The 21,641-nt window shown below is 41.4% G+C and overlaps 1 protein-coding gene across 1 annotated transcript in view; it reads right to left on the bottom strand.

Annotated features, from left to right (window-relative positions):
* Window positions 1-21,641, bottom strand: part of ctnnd2a (catenin (cadherin-associated protein), delta 2a) — a gene marked incomplete at both ends in the record, with an annotated part of 191,130 nt that overhangs the window by 15,229 nt on the left and 154,260 nt on the right. The window contains 4 exons of the mRNA XM_079233923.1: window positions 228-312; window positions 2,370-2,619; window positions 15,054-15,204; window positions 17,695-17,868. Coding sequence (XP_079090049.1) covers window positions 228-312; window positions 2,370-2,619; window positions 15,054-15,204; window positions 17,695-17,868 — 660 coding nt within the window. The remainder of the gene's footprint in view (window positions 1-227; window positions 313-2,369; window positions 2,620-15,053; window positions 15,205-17,694; window positions 17,869-21,641) is intronic.

Below are 21,641 nucleotides of genomic sequence, written 5' to 3' on the forward strand. Positions count from 1 at the left end.
ACGAGTAGCCACACGTATGTACATGCTATTGGTAAGTACAAGATTAATGATAACGTTACTGTATATGACAATAGGAAGCACGGTTCAAAATCATTTAAAATAGTGGCTGGTATGCAAAAATGATATATTGTGCAATAACGCAGTGGAGAGCGACAGGACATATAACAGGTAAACAGGACACAAAGAGTTTGAGATGGATTGAGGACATGGTTGGTGAGACATCCTACCTTCTTGTAGAGGGAGCGCAGGTCTCTGTACTGCCACATACTGCTGAGGACCTGAGAGGCTGCCTTTACCACCTTTGCTGAGTGTCTGGAGATAGTCAGAGAAAAGAGAGAGAGAGAGAGAGGGAGAGAGAGAGAGAGATGTTTCTCCTGGACCACATTCCTTTGGATAATGCTGCTATGTTATTCTGCCCGCTGTGTTTCCCAGCTGCACAAGATGCGTGCCAGTGGCACGTGCGACGGCTCGAAGAGTAAGAAGGCCATTGCTCATTTCAGCAGAGAATGATTTTCTATGCACAAAAACTGAGAGTTTCCAGATGAGTTTAAAATGACCCTCTCTGCCTTGCTAATGGTACTATCCCTGCCACTTAGCTGAAAAATGACTAGTAGGAGTCGGTTCAGAAGCCCTGCCCCTCTTACAGCTAAAGAGGGGAGCAGAAGGGATGCTCATTTGCCATTTGTCCACCAAAATTAACAAAAGTCTTCCTGAAAACAGCGTTTACTTTTTCCCAGTAAGAAGAACTGAGCGTTTTAAAGATTAAAACATGGCGTAATGCTATCAACAGAACACTATTTTACCAGCCTGCTACAAACACAATGCACTGTAACGTATCGTAACATGTTATTCTCTACTGTTAGATGAAAAACAAAAATCACACACTGAGACAAGTCAATGATTTTAATAGTCTAATAGTGACTTCACCACCTTAAACGTCATGAAGGCTGATGATTATTCATTGCATGTGACTGAAGCATGAACTGCAGCTTGTGGAAAAGGAGACAACATTTTGGGAGTGCTAAGTTGTGTTCTTGTTTGCATGACAGGGGGAAACGGTTAGGCTCTGACTGTTTCTAAGGCATAAGTCATACACCAACATCTATATTATTCTTTTTGTGTGTAAAGTGTGTAACTATGTGAATGGAGCATGGCACTTCTGATAAGGAGTATTTATCCTCAGTCTACCAATCATGGGAAAATGAAGACGTGTGGGCCATTAGCAGCCAAGTACACTCACAGTAAAAATGTGCACTTATGAAGGTTCTTCCAGCACCTCATCTCACTCTGTAATGGTGCCCTTGAGCACTGGTCCCTAAATAGATTGAGTGTCTCTCCATAACAATAAAGGAGCGGTTGATCTCTGTCCGATAAACGTCTACCTCTGACCTGACAGTTGCCATAGCAGCTTGCAAAATACCCTGCTTGGTCACGTGCGATGACACAAGTTATATTCCGGATGCGTCTTCCTTGATCTGCAGATGTCGTTTGTGGACGAATGGTCACGGGGAAGGCAGGTGCAGCTTTGATAGATAGATGTATGGCCACATAAAAGCCCTGGTCACCACTGACAGTCCAGGGTGAGCTGAATGTTAACTTTACAGGTATAGCACAAAACAACAATGGCCTTTACATTAGGATTTAAGCTACGACAGTTATTCAGGGCTGGTTGTCCTTGAGCATGTGGAAAGCCACTGCAGGAGAATGATCCCTGCTGAAATCTGGACATACTGTATATAACCATTATGATTTAAAAACACTTCGCAGTAGCACGGGTAAATCTGTTCTGTGGTTCTAAATACATCTGACATACCTTTCCGTAAACTGTTGTAATATATCATTATCCTCAGATTGTAATAGCATCCTTTGAGGATTTCTGCTGAACCCAATCTGGGACTCCTGCGAATGCATTTCAAGTGGTTGTTAAATTCTAGGGTTGGACTCTGTGTTGCTACTGTGGCTCGGTGGCATGGCAGTAACACTGTGCTGCAGGTTTTATTCTCACTGGGACAATCCACTTAATAGAGCCTCTCGTTGTACTGTCAGGCATTTTGGGTAAAGGAATCTATCAAAACATGTTGTCAAAATCAAAGGAGAATACAGTTCAGATTTTTCAAAAACTGTCCAAGATATTTCACTTCTGTGTGAAATATCTTGGACAGTTTTTGAAAAATCTGAACTGTATTCTCCTTTGATGTAATGATGCAGACACACAATATATTGGGCCTTCAGGGGCAAACAAAAAAAAAACATGTCTGGAAAAATGTTTTTCTCTAACTTTAAAACTATCGCACAAATCTCATATGTTATTGGTATGGATGACGAGAACCCAGTTTTGTGTCAGGGCCTCAAAAGGTTGGCCTACTCACTTGTCTCCTTTGCTGCGGGCAATGCCGATGAGTTTTTCTATGCCACCAGCATCACGCAGGGCTTTGGCGTTCTCCATGTTCTTGGTAATGACTTCGTGCAGTGCACAGCAGATGGCAGTGACCGTATCGTCCGACATGGCCTTGCTGGGAGGGCCGGTGGTCCCGGAGGTCCCACTGCTGGTGGCATTATTGTTGGTGCTGCTACTGCATCCAGGTAACCGGTGGATCAAATCTCTCATGGCATATTTACCTGGGATAAAAAACATTGGTCCAATGTTATTCTCTGCACACCCTTCCGTACTGTATGGAGATAATTCAAACATCATGGAAGGTTGTTCTAAAAATAACCCCTGAATATTTGTTTGTGAACAATCGAAGAAACACATATAGAGGCAACTGGACTGAGTTTATTTTGAAAAACCATAATGGATAATTCATATATCAACGCAAAGGGATTGTTTTAGACAAGCATTTAAGTTGAGTTTGGTTATGGATGACTGGTACAGTATACACATGTATACAACTACCTCAACAACATACTTAAGTATACTTAACTAGTTCAAAGCCTCGATGAAATTAAAGTCAAATTGCTCTCACTATTTTTCAAAGCAAATGTGTCATCCAGCTAGTGAGGGAGTTTGGATAACTCCACAAATCTTTAGTTTGAGGGGACACACTGAAATCCTCTGACGCACACACAATAATGCAGACATGCTGAGAATCCAATAAAAGGGGACGACTCCTGCTATTTCTCTAAAAGGCTGGCATATGAAGAGAATGAAAAAATAAATTGACATTCAAAGAATGGTTCTTGTTGAGATCGAAGCAGCAAGAGAGTGGGAGTAATTAAGAAGTGCAGGAGATGCTGGCAGATAGGAAGCTGGGTAGAGCAGATGGAAGCAATAACATTTGGAGTGAAGGAGACTTTAAGACAAAGTGGTGTTAGTATGGATTTTAAAGAGGAGATGACGGAAGTTGAGGACAAAACCACCTTCATGTAACCTGAACGCAACCACACAGGAAGGTCGTCTACCATGACGAACAGGGTTAAGACGAGACAATAAATTAATACCATCTCCAAAATGTATATTGTTTTAGATGAGAGCAGTTTGTCGGCATATATTTGGCATATACTCCCATGAGAGAGTTTCCGATGAGACTGAAGATGACTGAGGACAGGGGCCCAATAAAGGAGCGATCAGGGCAAATAGGTGATGAGGGGAGGAATGGAAGAGATGAGAGGAGAGAGGAGTGCTGACTGAGGTGCTGTGTGGAGATTCATCAAACACAAGCAGCAGTCAAGGGGTAAGAAATGCCCTGGTCGTCATAAAACCTGTCAATTAAACTTGAATCATCTTGAGCCCTCTGGGACGAAACCCACAGGGAATGTTCCAGGTAAAGAACCAGCATTTTGGATGCAGATGTGATTGTTGAATAATAAGCCAACAAAATCCTCTCAATAGTCCCACTAGGACGAGCCCTCTTACCCTGATGCACATCAAGAAGGTACACTTCAATCAACTGAGCCTCTTCACACAAATCAGTCATGAGGCATGTTGAAGCATGCCATTTAAAACAGTGTGAATGCATGCTAGTTGGAGTGTGTACAAAACACTGAAGAACTGTCCACTGACATTTTACAAATGTTTACGAAGGTCCGCCACAGTGCTGGATCGGATAAAGTAGATAAAAAACAGAGTGTTGTGTCCATTGTCGTATCAACTTAAAGTGGACCATTACATGTATTATTACAAAATCTGAGCATTCACACATTTTCTCACTGTTTTTCAGTATTTCCCCAATTCTTCCTCTAATACCACTAATATGTCTAGTGATCTGTTCTGAGAACCTGCAAAGCAATACACAGACAGCAACATTGGATGACACAATCAACCTTCATCGAGTAAGGGTACACACACACACACACACACACACACACACACACACACACACACACACACACACACACACACACACACACGCACACACAGAAGAATTATGCACATACATATGCCAGACACGTTTGAAATGACCAAAGGCACACATATGAAGACACGTGGAGGTTTCAACAAACATGCATGCACATACAGACATGCACAACATCACACACACACACACACACACACACACACACACACACACACACACACACACACACACACACACACACACACGCTAACTCTTTCCATAAGTATAGAGTTGGGAGTTAATTGGCCAAGTGTTATCTCCGGCTGGCAAGCTGAACAGAGGTTAAGCGGTCATTGTCTTTTGGCTGAGAGAACAAAATTAAGCTGCATCCTAGGAGGGAGACTCATTATTTGACTGACTATTTTCCTGACTGATTTACTGGCTGATGACTGACTGATTAATTTACCTTCTTTCTTGATTTAATGATCAGACTAATTTCCCAGTGAGTGACTGAATTATTTACTGACTTGCTGCATGACTAATTTACCGACTGGCTTATTTTCTGACTGACTGCCAGACAATTTACTGTGTGAATGATTGAGTGACTAACTGATAAAGTGTTTAACTGACTGTAGGGAATGAAGTAATAATACGAGGTGGGTGAAGAAGAGTATATACAAAAAATTTAAAACTGTTGGAGGCATCCTATTTGTACTATTTTCTGCTTACAGGCAGATGCTCTGATAAACTTCTGTCAGCATTTCCCTGGAATATGCTTGCATGCGCCTGTGTGTGTGCGTGTGTGTGTGTGTGTGTGTGTGTGTGTGTGTGTGTGTGAGTGTGTGTATGTGTGTGTGTGTGTGTGTGTGTGTGTGTGTGTGTGTGTGTGTGTGTGTGTGTGTGTGTGTGTGTCCACACAGGTGTGTGCATGCATATCCCTATCAGTCTCTGCAACGTCATCACATTCTTCCCACAGGGGGCAAGTGCTTAACAGAGAAGATGATATGGCAGCAGAGAGAGGAAGCGAGGTTGAAGGAGGAAACAGCAGAGTAGTCAGCCATGTTTGAGAGATTGGAAAGAGGGAGATGAGGAACAAAAGGGATGACTGAAGGACACAGAAACCAAGTAAAGTAAGAGAGGAATTAGCCTGCAAAGACATTAGCGTACGCTGAGACGAATGCAATGTGAAACGCCTTGATAGCTGAAGAATGAAACGACGAGGCCTTTGTTATTTCCAACGCTTTTAATAACACACCTTGTTAGAGGAAGACTGATAATCACTGAGTGCTAAGAAGCATGACTGAAAGCCTCACACACACACACACACACACACACACACACACACACACACACACACACACACACACACACACACACACACACACACACACCCCAACACATGTCTCACGCGAACACACACATTGCTCATTATCTAACTTCCTGGTTGTTTGTTTTGTTTTTGGGACATGTTTTGGGGGTTTCCCTTGATGTGAGATGTTTTTGTAAAACATTTGAGAATTGTTTCTAATCTTCACTTCGCAACGTAATTTTTTGTCTCTTGGGGTTTTAGAGTTATATCATAGAAGAAATATTAATACTGTACACAAAAATAAAAAGCAAAGGCCAAACTTAAGTAAACTGAAGCATAGCTGTGTGCAGACACCACTTAAGTCAAATAAAATCTGGCCTCTTTCCTACATCTACGATACCAGAGCCTGCAAGAAGCGTATTGATAAATTATAGATTCATATAAATGAGAGGGAGTTGCTGCACTTTCCTAATGTCAATGCAAAATTTAACACATCTTAAAAGCAACATCTTTTGATGTTCTCATTTCCCTGATGAAGACATTTTTTAAATATATTTTTTATTTTAATTACTACTAAATATACATTTTTTTTCTCTCAAGGCCACATTCAAGTTTTCGGTATTTAGGTATTTGACGACTAATCTGAATTTGTTAGGATGAGTACATCATACAACCAGAAGCTAAGCTAGGAGGAACCTCATGTAAGAACTATTCCTGTAACCTCACAGTGATCATAGGTAGTGATGCAGGAAGGAAAGGAATAAAAGAGTCGTGGAGCAAATTCAAATGGATTTTTTATGACAGGGTGGCGACTCCTTCTCCTCTAAAGTCTTACTGTGACACAGCGGCACCTCCACATGCTGGAGGGCAATCTCCCCTCATCTTCTTTTCTCTGTCACTGAAATGTGAGCTACACCTGGAACAAGTCCTCAAGGAGAGAAACAAGCCTTGTGCTGATCACCGCACAGTCTAATAAACCTGTATTACACAGCTCCTCCAATATAGCCATCTTCACCTGGGAGGCAGAGATGGTAATGTATTCCTGTGCTGCATTCCCTCATGTGTAGCTAACTTCTGCTGAGCAGGCCATGCTTCATCAGGGCCATAATGGCTGATTTGATTTAAAGAGATCCAATTACCCTCAACAATCGAGTGATTTGATTGTTTACTGACGGAGAAGGGAGAGTGTTATCAAAGTAAAATTGGAGGTAATTGTCTCAGGAAGATGGGGGGAAAGATGAAACAGCTTGATTGGTTGTGGCGTCCAACCATCTGAGAATAACGGTTATCAGTGACTGGGTTGAGGTCTCATGTCGGTCTCTAAAGCCTTTCTGGGTTAAATGAGTATGTTCTAGGATGAATAAAAGCCAAGGTAAAATGGAAAAATGCATGACAAATATGTACACTGCAGCTGTGAAATCTGTTTCAAGTTGTGAGAAAATAAATTGAGAACGTGACAACTGCTTTGTTAATGGACTAATCTGATCATATTTAGAATCATACACATTAGAGATATATTCAGGTGAATATCCTGTGCGCAAACTACATTTGTCTTAACAGGGAAAGCACTTAAAATATTGTTGGAACAATGTGCTGATTTGATATGTGCTAAATATGAATTGTTTAATACCAGCTACCATTAACATATTCAGTGTTTCAGTGCCTTTGTGTGATCAGAGTGAGTTTCCTGGGGGTAATTTAATCAGTAGTACATCACACCATCGACAGGGGGCACCAGATTCACAGCAACAGGGTATGGATGCTGTTCTGTGGGAATATTTCTTTATTGAAAACATGACAATTATGGTCCTTGTATGTCAGCCTCTGAGTGAGCTCAACGAGTTTAAGACTATACACCAGAATTATATCAACACACAAAGTCAGTATTATAATGAGTTCTGGATCATGGACTCATTTGGAGAGCAGCCACAAAGAAGTAGGAATATTACTAACATACTGCACACACACACACACACACACACACACACACACACACACACACACACACACACACACAGTTATCACTTATCAACATCCTCACATTCTCATAAAGCTAAAATAGATACTATATGAATGACCTGCGAAGGCAGTCGGGTTCCCCACTGCAATGTGAGTTGTATTCCTTTTAACTTATGAATAAATAAATATATAAATTAATAAATAATGCAGAGGAGAGTATAAACAGATGAAACACAGCAGGTTTAAGCAGGCCAGAAATGGAGGTAAATTGGAAGCGGCATGCAGTCGCTTACCCGTCATAAAATATTCTGCCTTCTTGTGTTTGGTGCTTTTCACAGCAGTTATATCTCGCCCTCTGTTTCCCTCTTTGATGTTGATGGGTGACAGGTTTACAGCAAGAAAGAGAGAGAGGAAGGAAAGGCGGGGACCCCCAGCACCCTCCATGTGAGAGAACTTGTGGCTTCATTAAAGACATGTTACTGTCATGGAGGAGAAGATGCCGGCTTGGGAATACACAAACTTCCTCTATCCATGCACAAACTCACTGGGACAATTAATAGAGCATGAGGCTGGGTACAGTTACACTGTACAGCTTCTCAATGATGACTAGTTTGGTCCTTACAAGTGGATACACTTTCTTGAATAAAATCACACAGGCACAATTTTGAATATGTCAAAGACTTTTGGAAGAAAAAAAACCCAGACACATTGCATGCATCCGTTTACTTTCCAAGATCACCTGAACTAGAGCCAGATCCTGGGGGGCAGCTGTAAGAGCTCACAGCTCTTTCTTTCTCTCTCTCTATTTCTCTTCACTGCTCTCAATTTCTATTTCTATGTCTGTCGCGCTCCCAGTCTGGCACAGTGGAGGACGGAGGATGCCATGAGAGAACAAAGTGTGCTGATAAAAGACATGCCAGACCCTCACACACACAAGAGATTCGTTCTGAAGGCGACACAGAACTGCAACAGGGACCGAGAAGTGTGTCAACTTTGCGTGAGTCAGTGGACTAGGCCACTCTGTCTTTCCACCCGCTAGCCTTCCAAAGTTTTAGCCCACCACAGTGCAATCTGTTTTCAGGGACTGCAAAATGTGTAACAATTGGCGCCGGTGAGGAAAAAACCCACAAAATGGACATTCTCTGGTGCTCTGATAATATTTGGTGCGGCCAGGAATCCACAAAGTAAGCACGTACGTGCAACCTTTAAAATGGACTAGAATGTATGTGTGTGTGTGTGTGTGTGTGTGTGTGTGTGTGTGTGTGTGTGTGTGTGTGTGAACACAATGTTTAAATTGAAGCTTTGGAAGCAGGGAGTTTTCCTGTGTACAACACGTTTGGAGTGTAAACATGCATGCGTCCCCGACACATGCACATAACAGGAAAATGCGCCATCAAAACCGCGGCTCTACTTGTTGTGACACCATTTTATCATCTCCTGTTGGTTCTCAAATCAAGTAAATTGGCTTAAGCCTCGGTTCAATTTTGTGGGCTTCTCCTCACGGCAAACAGACATTCTCAAACCGCCTCAAAGTTCTCCCTTAAAAAAATACAACTGATTTGGTCTTTGCAAAAATAATTGATGTACGTGATTATTTGTACGTGATAATTTGTCCACCTGCGATCGGATAATCCCACCCCAGGTGTTAACAGGGCCAACCTCACACATACACACCCATTTGCAATCATGCAATTAGAAACATCCCTGTGGCGCAGTAGTTCAGTTTCCACAGTAACGCTCTCCAGCACTGATGTCATCAATGCGAGACACAAAGAGCGAGAGACGGCGTGAGAGGGAAGGAGAGGAAGTATGAGCTCATGTCTGAAACGACACAGAGAGGAGACGGAGAGGGAGGGGTGGGTGTGGGATAAAGGGATGGAGAAGGAGGAAGGAAAAGAAACAAAGAAGCAGAATGAGATGGAGAACAAAGGGGGATAATATTCATGTCGTGGACAAGAAGGTGGGCACAACATTGTAAAGTGAAAATGAGAAGAGTGGGAGGGGAGGCTTAATCCAATAGGAGGTGAATTGTGACCAGAGAGAAGAAGACAAAGAAAGAGGTGACAGAAGGAGAAAGAGAAGAAGAAAGGAGAAATGAAGAGATGGTTGAAGTGGAGGAGTCCTTTTCACATTTTGCTTTTGATTTCATCATTATTCATCATTTCAGATAAGTGATCACAAGTACTGATTTTGTCACTACAGTCAAATAAGAGTCTTCTGCAACCAGGAAGTAATCAGAATAACAGTGTTAACCGTGCTCTGAAGGCTTTTTTCATTTGATGTGCTGCAAACAGAACTGGGGAGCTTCTACATATATCACACAAGGGAACATCCTGATCAAAGTTAGGTATGCATCCTAACGAACACCCCAGGTTTCACATGAAAGAGTCAGTCTTGAGACACTTTCTAGTAAACCATTGGGCGAGCTTTGTTTGATGTCGGAGGTTAATTGCTGTCGTCCAAATGCAAGAAGATAGCCAGCAGATCTGGTATTTAGAAGGTGACGAGTTCGATTTTCTGGATGTTTCTGTGTCAAGCTCAAACGTTTTTCTGTGATTCTTCTTGAGTGAATATCACTAATGCTTAAAGGTCTCAATCCTTTGTTTCCCGAATCATTGATTTGTCGATTGATACATAATCAAATGTTGAGACACTTCGCTTTCACATCCAACAATTACTAAATGTATATATTGCATACTCAATACAATCCCCAGAATACTGTCGGACTTCCCATTAGGATTACATGTTTGGAATTTAAATTAAACTCTAACTGCAGAATCCAGAAACTCAATTATATGGAGTAGTTGGAGCCAGTCACATCATACAAAACATTACATTAATTCATTAACTGTCTTCAATTAATATAGTTTTTAATTAATCACTTTTTCATTAAACAGTAATTTTGTCTTGGATTTGCGCATGTGCTTATGGGAGCCTTTAGTAAATGGGTGCTGTGTTTCAAAAAATACAGCGTCTTTTTGTCATTCCAGTGCTGTTCCCAATTCATGTGTGTCAAATTACCATCTGTAAGTAAATGGGGAAGAATTGCGCTGACAGCAGTGAATGGGACTCATTTATTGCTACACAGGCATACAGTACATTATGCAAATCAAAAACTATGAAGGAGGTGAAATCAGGGGACAGACAAAAATGTTGGCAGATGAGAGGAATGATTCTCAGTGACATCAATATGCCACTAAATCCCATTACAGAGGGTTTGGAATATAAGCACACATATGTGGTTACAGTAGGTCTTCAGCTCACTCTTCAGTTTCATCTTCCACTCTTATTCAGTCTGCCGAGCCTGACTTGGCCTCTCTTTTCCTCTCTTGCTCCTTCCCTCTTCCCTGTCTCGCTGCCATCCGGTGCTTTTCCAGAGGATTTGACACTCTGAGTTTATTGTGTGCGAAAGATGATTCTCATCTCCGCTCACTCTGCTGAGCAATCTACCATTCCCCCACGCTGATGCTGCCAAACTCACCGACACTAACGGCTTATGACACACTACAGCATGAAGATTTTTCATTTTTAGAAAGAGGTGATTTACTCTAGATTAGCCATGCAAAATGGTATTACAATTAGGTGGAACTTGGATCTGACAAAGAGCCACAATCTGCATTGTGAAATTGCTTTGTTTCTCATGGTTAAACGGTTGTTTTGCAGAAGTGCATGGTGTAAAGAAAAATGTGTTTGACTCAGAGTCAGTGTGGGGAATAAAGCTTGTGAACATGGGCCAAATGGGGCTTGTCTCTTAGGAGTGCCTGGCCTCCACCTCCTTTCTGTCGACATGTATCAAATCACACCTTGCCAAGAGCAAAGGCTCAACCCTGACTGATCCCTCTCACTTTTCTCCTCCTCTCTCCATTTTACCTCTTCATCTCTGAGGCTTTCGGTGACATTGTGTGTCATTAACTCTGACTGCTGCTTTCTGGCTCATTTACCATGTGGATGTCTCGACAGTTAGGAAGAGAAGTTGATGTGCCAGCTGTTTTTGATTGTAAACTGATGATTTATTCCAATGATACTAATCAATTTTATGAGATCTTAATAATGTCTGATAGCTACACAGAGCAAGGTTGCCATCACTGTCTTATTCCCTGAATCAACAACCCATCCTGCAGCTCTGTGTAGTTTCCATCTGCTTTATTTACCTAATCATTTATCCTCACCAGGCAGTGAAAACCACAACAGTGTTGGTTCATATGAAATCTTAGCCAAAAATAGACATACATTAACATAGTGTATGGTGAAACATCTAGCAATAAAAAACAATATTTTTTTCATTTGTTGGGAGATCAAACCAGGGCTGCAATTTTGAATTTGAAGAAGTAGAGGCATGGGACGCACCGTACACAGTGTCTCAGACTGGATTGATGGGAAGGCAGCAGGGAAAGTTCAGTGACTTATTGTTGAAAACAGCTAACAAACTGAAAGTCCAAGGGAAAGCAGGTTATGGCAGACAGGTAGCAGGAAGCAGTTGGCAGATAGCAGGTGCATCCAAAACACAGGGCACGCTAAAACAAAAACAACTCGAAAAAACAGGCTGGAACTCTAAGCAAAAGATATGAAGAGGAACTGGCAACGAAACAGGGAAAACACACAAACTAAATACACAAGGGAAGTGTAAATGAGAAACTAATCAGGGCGGGGCAGACGATCAAAAAGGCTGGGAAACACACAAAGAGAGGAATGAAAACCAAACATTTCACATGAGGAGTGTTTGGCAAAAGAAAGAATGTGACGAATGATTGACCAGTTTAAGTCTTGCTGCCACTCCATGCTCACACGGTTTAAGGAAGCTTTAGCATCTCTTTTAGAATATTTGAACCAAACTGAACTGAGAACTTTCTGTGTCACAGTAACCTATTAACTACATTAGACAGTTAATAATGTTTTATGTTAACTGCATGACTGTCAAAATCACAACAATCTCTCACAATCTCAGTTTTTTTGCAGCAGTGTATCTATTTTTAATCAAATCTGTCAGCACGTCCCTGAGTGCTATAAATGATGATCTGCAATGCCCCCAATTATTTCTCGCTCTCTATTATATATGGTATCTTAATTTGCCTCCATCACCTTATCGCTGTCATATTTTTTGTGTCTTGAGTTTCAGAAATAACACTGCGAGAGCTAATCACGCAGGCCTAAAACAAAGTTATTCTGCAGCTGAATAAGTCAAGTGTGTATTCAAATGAAAATGCCAAAAACATTTGAATTGATTTTCCCCGTGAATTTGTTTGTAATTACATTACTAAATCATGCCAGTGTGTTTTGCTTGCCTTTCTCTTTATAAGGCACAGATGCATTACAGTGTCTAACTCTCTTCCCATAACTCTCATATTCATAATGACAATTAAGCACTTTAAAATTTCAAATTGACTAACTACCTCTCATATTTTAATCAAAACAAGGTACTGATTTTCAGAGCAAGGCATACATAAAGGTCAAATGAAAGAATTGATCACATTATGTCAGTATTTTGACTTTAATTATATTCAAATAAGTAATTCATAACAATGTAAGAGCAAATGACTCAGTCAAACTTAATATAAAGGCAGCTGAAACAGCATTTTGCCCAAATAATACATCACACATTTCACATTCATAAACTCTACCTGGTTGATGGCAGGGGAATCACTAATACACTGCAGTGACAATTCTGTTTGAGTTCATTTAAAAGATTCCTGACTCCATATGTTATCATCTAATATCTGTAAATTGCATGTTACATTAAGAGTACATATGCAAAGCAATCCGAGGGACGACATGCAAAAGTTCTTGCCAATCTTTTTAAGAGAACTAGAATCACTGCCTTGCAGTTGCATGCCTCTGCAAACTAGCCAAGTTTCAGTTTACATCCATGTGTGTCCAAATATCATCACTTATTATTCTATTAGATATTTGTGTGATATTGTCAGAACATAGCATTGTCAAAGCATATACATTATTGAGTTATGTAAATATGTCTTAGGTGAGGCCTTAGGTGTGCCATTGACCTTTGACTACTAAAATCAAAAGAAATCTTGAGTCCAGGTGGACATTTGAGCCAAATTTGAAGAATTTGCATCAGGGTTCTTGAGATGTTACGTTTCATGAGAATAGACCAGAAGGACGGACGTACAACCCACACAAAAAAAAGCCTCTGGCCACGGCAGCCGCCAGCGTGGGGCTTAAGAAAATAAATGAATGCACCTGTGAGGATTTCTCAACCACCTAACTTTATATTAAACAGAAGGTGCATTCGAGAAAAACAAACAAACAGACAGACAGACAAACAAGAATCAAAAACCCAAAGCCAATCAAATCCAACTGATAAATAAATGTCTTTCAGCAAAGACCTCAATTATCCTGTAATCTGCTGCTTGCGCCAGACAGACCATCCACTGTATGGGCGTATCGAGCTTCGCCGGCAGCATTCCTCGTTGTCCTTACAACACTCTGGCACCGACCCAGAGACGCCCCAGAAGCCCTTTGCCGGAGACTGAGGGTAGCAGGGTTGCTATAGAAACCACTGAGCCCACTAGGAAGCCGAGAAACTCAGAGAAACCACAGACAAAAAGGGTGCTGCAACACGCACCCATGCTGTACACACACAAACTCAAACACAGACAGATACACTCCACCGCACACAAACACACACTATACACGTGTCTTGTTGTGTTAACCAGTGATCCCTGGTCCCTGGATGTGGCGATGCTGCCAGTCAGTTAGCCCCACACTTGCTTTTCAAAGCCCAATGCAAGCCTTTGATTTGATCAAATCTTCTGCTGCAATATCAATTTCCTCACAACAACCACAACTTGGCTCTTTCATTAAATTCAATTATAACACATGGCTTCATCCAATAGTCACACAAGAATAAAAGAGACCTATATTGCAGTAGTCCCTGCAACTATCACACTTCTACCATCATGGCTTAGTAATGTTGGACATCTGTTGAGCCCTTTAATTTTAGATCACATATAAAGCCTCATTTGGAGTTTCAGATCATTGTATAGACTTGATCCTAGTTTGTGATTCATTAATGGTCTAAATCAGTGGTAATGGATTTAATGTGTGAAAATCCTTCAGCTGCAAAGTTGTCCACCTGGCTAGCATGGTGGAAGAAGCCAGGTGAGCCGCCATGCTATGTTGTTGTGAGGTGACTACAGGCTGGCATTAGTGTTGCATTACTTCTGATTGGAGCAACCGGCTAGAGGCTCTGTACTCTTGTCTTACATCACTTGAACACAAGCTTGCATACCCTAAACAAGAGCAATGCGTTAGAAACGGACCAGAGTGGAACCGCTACGAGGAAATGCAATTAGAAAAGTAAATGGGCTTCAGGTTGTTTTTTATAAACCTACAACAGAGACCACAACAGAGCAATACAGGGCAGCAGTCCAAATCCATGTAACTTTTTCGAGATTAAAAATGACAGCGATCCATGCAATGATTTCATGTAACAGTTGGGGGGTTCACCAACAAATGTAATCATTATTGGAAAAGTGTTTATTAATACTCACCAATGAGCTCCTTGTTCCTGATGTCCAGGGCCATATTTCTGAGAGCGGTGGCCACGGCACACACCACCTTGTCATTGTCTATCCTCAGTAACTCCACCAGGATGGGAAGGCCTTTCTCCTTACGCACAGCAGCCCGGATGTACACCGACCACTGATAGGGAGAAATCAGGAGGAAGGCTGTTAGATAGCAAACATCGTAATGCATGAAGAGTAGCCTGGCAATAGCATAAAAAAACAATCCAATTGTGTATTTGTGGAGGAAATGAAACAGGATGTGGATTGTGGATGTTTTGTGACAATTTGCAGTATTGGTAGAATCCAGAAAGTAAATACACTTTCTATTTTTAAAACCTAGGGTTTACACCAGCGGTTACAATTATATCCAGAGAGCATGGTAAACAAAAGACAGAGAGCATGGAAACAATACAAAAACTGTCTTCTACTTCGCTTGTGACAATTGTTTGGTTACCTTGAACTCACCATGCCTGTGCGTTGTGTAATCGTTTATTTGCAATACACACATTTTCATTCCTCCACTGTCTTATTATCACTATGCTTACTAGTTCTTTATTTCTTTCTTTTTACCAGGCAGACAGACCTAACAGATTGGGGATAAAGTGGTTGCGGTAGGAGAAAAGGAAAAAAGACAGACGAAGCACGGTGGTTGAGCGGGTGATGTTATATCCAGGGTCAATATGAGAGGGGCCGAGGCATTACACTGACGCACAAGTGATATACTGTAAAAGGGACAATTACATGAACGATAGAGAAGAGGTTTGAGCTTGGAGACCACTCTGTCCTCCCTCAATAACTATCAAGGTACGCTTAAATGGACTCCTCAACCCGAAACAGCTAAAGTGGTGCCGCCTTGTCGGTCAACTGTCGAAGACTGAGATGTGCCAAACAGCACCCAAGAATAGATATCAGTGAGTGAAGTGTGAAGCGAAGAGAATATCCAAGGTATGTTAAGGTTAAAACACAGAATAGTGTTTCTTAAACCAAAAGGGGCAAACTATGGTTCAAATAATCACTTTAGGAAATAATTCACCCTTGGAGGGAAATGATCATCGTGTGTTAACCACAGATTGTATGGTCTTAACCGAGAGCTTAGAGAGCAGCACGGAGAGGGAGCCAGCTGTACGCAAACACAGCTTCTTTGGAAACTGTTACCAGCACCATCACAGTCAGGAGAGGAGACACAGCAAAGCACACACATCCATGCAGTAGGACCCCAAAATAGGAAATGGGATTTCCTGAAGACCACCTGCCTCCTTCTCCCTTGGCTTTATATAGCCTCCTCTTCCATTTCCGCCTTACTTGTTTGTTTCTGTCCATTACACCAGCAACAGAAACTCACAAAACCAAAACCCGATAAACATAACTCCCACATGTATTTTCAGAACCAGAGAGACATCCCTCTCAACTACAGTGCACTCCCTCATCTGTAACTGAATCAGTGTAGGCTTTCATGTACAGTAAAAGGAAGATAACCTCTTCCCTCAGCATACATAGCCTATTTACGACCAACTAAGTCTGACGCAGTTTCCCAAGGTCATTCCCAGATTACGCCCTCACACTTTCTACCTTTTAGCCTCATACACTCCTCCCTCAAGGCTAAAGCTGCCTTCACCAATTTCTATAATATTGCCGCATGATTCATACATTATGAGCATCTAGCAGTTTCCATCAGTCAGCTGCTGTTGAACCCTGGCTCCATTCCCTGGTGTGTTCAGGCTTGGAGCCTTTCACATTTTTACAGTAATTGCATTGCTGCTAAACAATATTATATACTATCGAACACGTAAAACATGGGTTTGTGTTTGAAATATTTCAATGTCAGCAGGATGGTGTAGTGAGCAAATAGAACATTATTCCAACTGGTTGAGTTTTCAAGTTGTTTATTCTCTGTACTGCAACCGAATCAGCCTTTGCCTTTGTATGAAGCCTGAACTGAAAAGTAACCAGTGTCCTTGTTGATATTTAACTCTTCGTTAACTTTTTGATGGATATATTCCTGCCATGGAAATAATGTAATTTACTCAGCAAGGTCATTCTGATTTATATTCGCCCATCCTGCAAAATGCCATCCCTCTCTAAGAATCTATCTATGCCACATTACTTTTCAATAAACAGAAGCCAAGCCAGAGCTCTGTACTGGACTACATCATTGTGTGTGAAAGGACGGTTTTCCAATGGCACAGAGGCTGGGTGCAGAGCAGTTGTTGGTCACAGGCTGTGAGAGTTTCTAAAAAGGTAGCCTACACAAAATCACACAGTTGCACACACACACATTCATGTACACACACACAGTTAGTGGTGAATATGAATAAAATGCTTTATCTGTGGTTTATCCATACATATAATTTGTGTACAATTATCGGACCTTGCATTCAATGCAGGGTGGAGAAAGGATACACCCCTGAATAATCCCTTTCTTTCATACTAATGGTCAATTAAATGGGTATATAAACACATTTACAGATTCCTGTTTACCCACAACACCAGTGCCTGAATGTGTTTTTCAGTATATTTACCTGACTATACTCTTGGGCTCTGATGATATTCATGTGTGATGAAAAAAAGTGAATAGAACAAATATGAGGGCAAAGAGTTTGAGAAACATTTTAAACCTCGCCGTTACCTTCCAGCTGCCTGCGGCCAGGTTCTGCAGAGCCCCGGCTGCTCCCTCCAGGGTGTCGGGGTTGGAGCATTCAGACAGCAGGGTGAGGTAGGGTTTGACGATGGTGGGGTGCCACAGCATCTGCACCCCTTTGGGAGGCTCTGCTGTGTCTGGAAAAGGGCCCACACCATCCCACTGTGAAAGAGGAGGCACAGTTCATATTTCTTTATGTTCAGCAAGGTGAGATGCAAACCACTGGTGGTCTAATCTCTATATACTGATTCTGCCTTCAAATGCAGAATTTCATCGAAATTCTTTGAATGGCGGTAAATGGTAAAAGAGGCAGAAGGCACTGGCCAAAATGCAATCAGGTAACCTGCCGGTTATCATCTGACGATGCTTCAGCTTTTTTTTGTGGTTTAACATTGAAAATCGGTTACTTGAGGTCTCGCATTAAGTTACTAATTCTTGGCCTGGACCTCAGCTAACTACACTAGAACACACATGTAATCCAGTGTTAGTGGAGATCAGCTAACACACTGTTTTGGGGTTGTTCTACTAAAACATAGACTGTCACCCATTGATTTGTGGACTATCATTTTGAGGCTGCCATCTTGGTTAGTTGCAACCAGAAGTGACACAAGAAGGACAACTGATTTTAGAGCAACCAAAAAGGTTAATTAACTGAAACACACAGGGAAACGGTTAAAGTTGCAAGACGAAAACACGGCCAACTCCAAAATTGGACAACGTTGTGGTAGCAACCTGTCAATCACAAGGTGGCCACACCCTAAAGTATACCTTGCTTTATCATCTATTTTACTCTAAATGGGACCATCATTTACAAACATCAATTATGTGTTGAAGAAGGCTTGAAACTACTGATTGAGACTATAAACTCATTACCCTACTCGCCCCCCTTTGCTTTTGGAAATCCATCTGATTCCATATCTGCAATATTCATGAAAGAAAGATATCTGTGGAGGAGTATTCTCCTGTGTCTAAGTGCATGCATTACTACAGCTCCATTCAGTACCCTCTGACCTATTAAAAAGTCAAAGAGACACTGAATAAATCGCTCCTTGTCGACCTGCTTTGTATGAAAGATTGGTGATGGAGGGGAGAGGTGGGAAAGGAAAGAGATGCATGTGAAAACAGAGACTATGAGAGAATGTTTCACTCCTACATTTGCTTTGAAAAATAAACCTAAAGCTCCATTCCCCTTTACCTCATCCTCCTCCTCTCCTCCACTACAATGGAGCCTCTTGATGTTTGAACCTCTTTGTTGAGTGGCATGCCCACACCCTTTTTCCCGTAGGCATGAACCCACAGCTAACGCTCTTTCTCTCTCTCATCTTTTATTTCTATTTCTTTCCTCTCCTTTCTCTCCTGTTTAACATTATTATCTTTCCCCCCTTTTCTCTCCTGTTGATCATTTATCCCTTCCTTTCCCTTGACTTTTCTCTCTCTCTCTCTCTCTTTCTTTCTTTCTTGCTCGCCTCCGTCACTCCCTAATTTCTTATTCTATTTCCAGCCTTCTCTTTCCAGTTCTCAGTTTTTCCTCTCCCTATCGACCTTCTCGGTCTCGCTCTACTGCTTTCCCTCCTCCCCTGGTCTCAAGGTAAACTAGGCTAGTGTGCGTCTTGAGAGAGGTGCTGTGCTGTATGTGTGTGTGTGTGTGTGTGTGTGTGTGTGTGTGTGTGTGTGTGTGTGTGTGTGCATGTTTTTGTCTATACATAGATTCTCTTCTCATAAAATCAAAGGCGTCTTTTTAGTTTGAAGTGTGTATAATAAGAGGCATCAACTCTTGCACAGTAATGCACTTTCAGTTGCCGACAGACATGCTGCATACTAAATCGGAATGTTACTTTGTGTATCTAAAATGTTACAATGATTAAGTGTATCAAACCTTTTCTAATTTATTTTTCTCAGTACAAGACGCTCTTACATACAGAAGAATGTGAATTTCCATACATCATTTTGTTGTATCCTGAGCCTGCACAGTGAAGAATCGTAAAACACCAAGGCTGCCACATTTACTGCGGCTTGAGCTCCACATTGTCTGCTATGGGGATCAGGTTATTAAGTTGTAGCTGTGCAGCTTGAAAATGCCAGTGAAGTAAATAATAGATTCACATTCAATCTGGTCAGACAGCTGAATACCAATGCTATATATTTATCAAGCGAGAACACTAGATGATCTGCCATCTGTGTTGTAGCTCTGGGGCAAGCATTTTAAATGTTACATAATTCTGTTTCAATTTGATAAATATTTTACTTGTGTTGTTTATAAAGTTAAATTTGCTTCAATTCTTTTCAAGAGACAGATATCTTGAAACAAAACAGAAATCCATAAAATATTCCAGATAGAAAAAAACATGTGTGAGTGTGTGTGTGTGTGTGTTCCAGTATCCATTAGGAGTGTTTAGGTCCAGTTCAGGCTCCAGCGCTGCTCCCTGGCCTCGCTGTCTGAACCTCTAATAAATGATTAAGGAGACTACATTACACTCTAACTGCTTGAGTCTCTCTCCTTCACTCAGTTTATCTATCCATCTCTCTCCATGCTGCCTGGTTTCTTCGCTACATAATTTCCCTGTCTGTCTGTCTGTCTGTCTGTCTGTCTGTCTGTCTGTCTGTGTCTGTCTCTCTCTTATGTGGCCAGTTGCCCTTACCTCAGTACACAAGAAGGGCTTTGAGAAGATAGTATAAAAACATGTATTTACAGAGTTTCACTATTCTTGGATCCTTATCCGTTTGAATACCAGACAGAGCGGGTGGTTGAGGATGCATTGCTTATAATGAACAACATTATATTTGAACACCTTGAACAACCTCACAGTCTTGTGAAAATTGTGTTTGTTCATTTTATCAGTGCATCTAACACCATCCAACCCCACTTGGCTGGTAGGCAAACTGATGGATTTTGGGGTTAATCCAAGGCTCATTCTATAGATTAATGGTTTTCTTCTGAACCGTATCCAGCAGGTTAGATTCCACACAGCCATTTCCTCCTTTAAGTTTATAAATCCAAGAGCCCCAGAGGGCTGTGTTTTGTCTCCCATACTGTATACACCGAATACCAATAAGCGGTGTATCCACTCACACCTTTCTTTAAGTATGCATATGATACATTCTTCGTGGGGCTCCTGAAGCCTGAGAACTCACCCTTGGGTAGTTTTGAATATATGGTTTAGGGAACTACATTAAATGGTGTTCTGGCAATTTCCCTGAGGTCAATGCGACAAAAATAAAGGCCACAAACATAGATTTTAGACATAGAAGATGTAGAAACCTAAAGAGGATAGCGTATGTGCTGCAATAGCATCAGTTATATTAGAACTGGAGAATATTTTCTCATTGAAAGATGTGTTTCAATGTTTCATGTTTTTGTTCTTCTCCCGACTGGCTTTGGCAAAAGTTTGGTTCGTGAATCACCTTTCAAGTATTTCTTGAAAGTGCCTGCCTTTTCCTAAACAGTTTCCAATGACAACATCTGAGATGGTTCAGGTTAACTGCAAAGGTAAAAAAAACTACGACAGCAAATGTTCTTCGAAGATACAATGAACAATTTCAATTTTGTTGCAATGTCTTACAAGGCCATCCCAACGAGCATCCTATTATTTGGCCTGATTTGTGAGTTTAATACCATGTGCAACCAAAAGCAAGATAGGTTGCACTGCATGATCAGGTTTGTGAGTGTGGTCCTTGGGGCGTTATCATGAATCCCACAGCTTTTCTTGCCAAGACCCGTCCTGTGTAGCATTTAAGCGCTTGGATTGGCCAGCTGTGCACACTGTGAGGTATCAGTAACCTGATATGTTCAGTTACGATGCCCTGATCAATGGGCTATCCTCACCCTAACTACTTCAGGTCAATGCCTATCCTCAACCAATTGTCTCTGCATCAACAATCTACACAGGGCGAGTCTTCATTGCCACTGGATGTGATCAAAGGTCAGCTCCTCAGTT

Source organism: Taurulus bubalis, assembly GCF_910589615.1.
Source record: "Taurulus bubalis genome assembly, chromosome: 18".
In the NCBI taxonomy this organism is placed as follows: domain Eukaryota; kingdom Metazoa; phylum Chordata; class Actinopteri; order Perciformes; family Cottidae; genus Taurulus; species Taurulus bubalis.